This window comes from Dendroctonus ponderosae, unplaced genomic scaffold (genome assembly GCF_020466585.1).
Source record: "Dendroctonus ponderosae isolate FM_Combo_2020 unplaced genomic scaffold, Dpon_F_20191213v2 Dpon_F_20191213_6, whole genome shotgun sequence".
Lineage (NCBI taxonomy): Eukaryota > Metazoa > Arthropoda > Insecta > Coleoptera > Curculionidae > Dendroctonus > Dendroctonus ponderosae.
This window is the reverse complement of record NW_026018814.1, coordinates 4,887,139-4,889,962: the sequence shown is the minus strand read 5'-3', so window position 1 is coordinate 4,889,962 and position 2,824 is coordinate 4,887,139. Positions and strand designations below refer to the sequence as shown.

At 33.9% G+C, this 2,824-nt stretch overlaps 1 protein-coding gene across 1 annotated transcript in view; it reads left to right on the top strand.

The window, feature by feature from the left end:
- The first annotated feature begins 479 nt into the window (after positions 1-479).
- LOC125504788 (papilin-like) overlaps positions 480-2,824 on the top strand; it is a 15,109-nt gene continuing 12,764 nt past the window's right edge. The window contains exons 1-2 of the mRNA XM_048667261.1: positions 480-670; positions 728-1,013. Of these exons, the coding sequence (XP_048523218.1) occupies positions 668-670; positions 728-1,013 (289 nt within the window). The 5' untranslated portion in view covers positions 480-667. The remainder of the gene's footprint in view (positions 671-727; positions 1,014-2,824) is intronic.

Genomic DNA, 2,824 nt, shown 5'->3' with positions numbered 1-2,824 from the left:
GAAAACTGCAACATTTCCTTATCGATGGTTCACTTTCTAAAAAGGCCATTTAGTTCTCTTTGGAATGAAGTATAAACGAGCGTTATTGCTCATTTTGCTTCCGAGAAACATGCAAAACGGAACGGAAAACATAAAATTTTGCAACAATCTTACGCCACCCTTGCACAAAACGACGATAATTTTTCTAATTTCATAGTCAACAGAAGATTGTATTTTTTCTACATAACCCCCCCCCTGAATTTAAAGCTGGTTCCGCCCCTGTTTGTTCTATTTGTCACATTTATCGAAAGATAAAGATGAAAAACAATTTTTTGCAACTTGCTGATTAGAAATTACAGTTCTCTTAATTCTAGCTGAAAAGTTATTATTTGATGAGGCAAATGATCAAGCTTTATATCTGTACTTTCTGGAAATGACATCATACATGGCCATACATATACATATGTATCTCAATTATATTTAAACATAATCAATAATTTCTGAATATTTGTTCCATCCAGCCTTAAGATTAACTGAAAACTCTTCCTTCATTCTCAACGGCGATTGGCAATTTGGAGTCAGCAAATCGATCGATGCTGCTGGCACTAAAATAACGTACAACAAGCAGGACAGTACTTCTCTGGAGTCGATTTCCGCCAGTGGTCCTTTATCAGTTCCTCTGGACATTATGGTAATTAGGTTTAGGATAAGATATGCCGTGTGAATTGGAGCGATCAAATAATTTCAGATTATCAACTATCAAGCTAATCCCGGAATAAAGTACCGATACGCTTTACCAATTGATGATGTTCCCGTGCCCGTTATTGCACCACCTTCAATCATGCGGCCTGTACCTGCTCCAAATCTAGATATGAGAAAGTTGGATATTTCCAGCTCGAATTCTTCGTTTAATAGTCAGAGGGATGATCCAAAACCTGCCTATCTGCCTGGGCAAAGACGCACTCGATTGAAGCGCAGGAATTTTCACTGGAAAGTCACCGGATACACCCCATGTAGTAAAACTTGCGGAGGAGGTAAATATAAACGTATAGTTCCTGAACCGGTTTTCAATGAACAACAATTTGAAATAAACGAAATAAAATACAAGACCAAGACTTGCATGGTTTTGTCTTGGATGTGCAAGAACATATGCATGAAACATGCATATGAGTTTATATAATGGGACGAAATTTATTGCCTTTCAATGTTGCAAGAAAATTATCTGCTTTTTTCACCAATTTTTCAAGTTTTATGACGGTTTATGCGTATAACTTTTTTAACTTTCTGCTTCAAAGAACAATGAAAATTCGTTTTTTGAATTCGGATCTTGTCTCTTAATTTTTATATTTCACTTTCTTTCACATTTTGGTTCATTTCCTGTTGAGTTTTCACTTTGGGCGGTATTACTGCTACTGAAGCAATCGCTTACTAAACAAGGAACACTGTCGATCGCTGCAGCAACATAATCTGAATCATTGTCCAAGTCTGGCGGACAACTTATGGAAAAATAAGAATAGTAATCATAAAATCGACAAATACCGAAAATCCAAGATATCAAAATTGTGAAAAAATTAAGGACTGTGAAATTTATAGCTAACTAGAACGAATAGCGGATTTTTGGAAAATGATTAAGATTGCTTTTATATCACATATTGTAGAGTTTTTATTGCTCTTTCAAACTGATAGTGAAGACTTTGAAATCGGTCAAGCCGTTTCGGAGTTACAGGTTTCTTTGAATTAAGCGGTTTGACTCTCCCCCACGCTTTATTTGACAAGTTAGGAAAAAGGTTCATAAGGAAAGTAGTACGGTTTTTTATGATCTTTTGACTAAACTTACTAGATGTTTCACTTATAAGGACAATTTCTGAGAGAAATTTCAAAATAATTTCCAGCAAATTATTTTTCTCAAGTTTGTTATCAATTTTTTTTTTCGATCACTCTACAACACATACTTTCCAAGATACAGCCGCTTACCATCCTTATTGCGACACCCTGTACATATATACAGGTTTATTCACGCTATACGGCACGGACGTTTGCGTCTAGCCCGTTTGTTTTTTGCTAAGTACTATTTGATGAATCAAGAGGCGCCTGTCGCGTGCGCATTTCAAAAATATTTTTGTAATGTACAGAGTGTCCCAAAAGCCCAAAAAGTATCAAAGTTGTGTTTTTCTAAATGAAATACCCCATATATTATTACATTTTTGGATTCTCTGATCAAAATAAGTGTTTGTTTTAATAAGATTTAATGTCTAAATCTAAAGGTTTTTTAAATAATTCGAATTTTATCAAAATTTAATATTATTTTCATGTGTCAAATACTTTAGAAGTATTTAAGTTATGTAAGCGTAATTTATAGTGAAGTGTAACAAGATAATAATATTTTATATCCCAATGATAATAAACTTACCATGTTATACAGGATGTCCACAAATTTAAACTAATCAAATAAGAACTTTAAGTGGCTATAACTTGATTAATTTAAATACAACCCCATATTTTTTAGCTTACCAGGAAATGCAATTGTTAATTACCTATCGAATGGTACTAGGATGTTAATAACTAAGTTTTTGGCTTCTTACAAAATACACCAAATAATGGTTCTGTGCACCATTTGGTGTTTTAATTAAAAGGTTAAATAACATATCAACAATAACATGAAACAAAGGCAAATTATTTATAACAAATGTTCGAAATGTTGACCGTCCATTTCTAGGCACTCGTAAATTCTTTTTTCAAAACCACTGCTAACTCTGGACAACATTTGCGGAGTTACAGTTTTAAAAGCGTCTCTTATGCGTGATTTCATATCGTGTGAAGTTGTCGGAAGCGTATGGTAGACAAT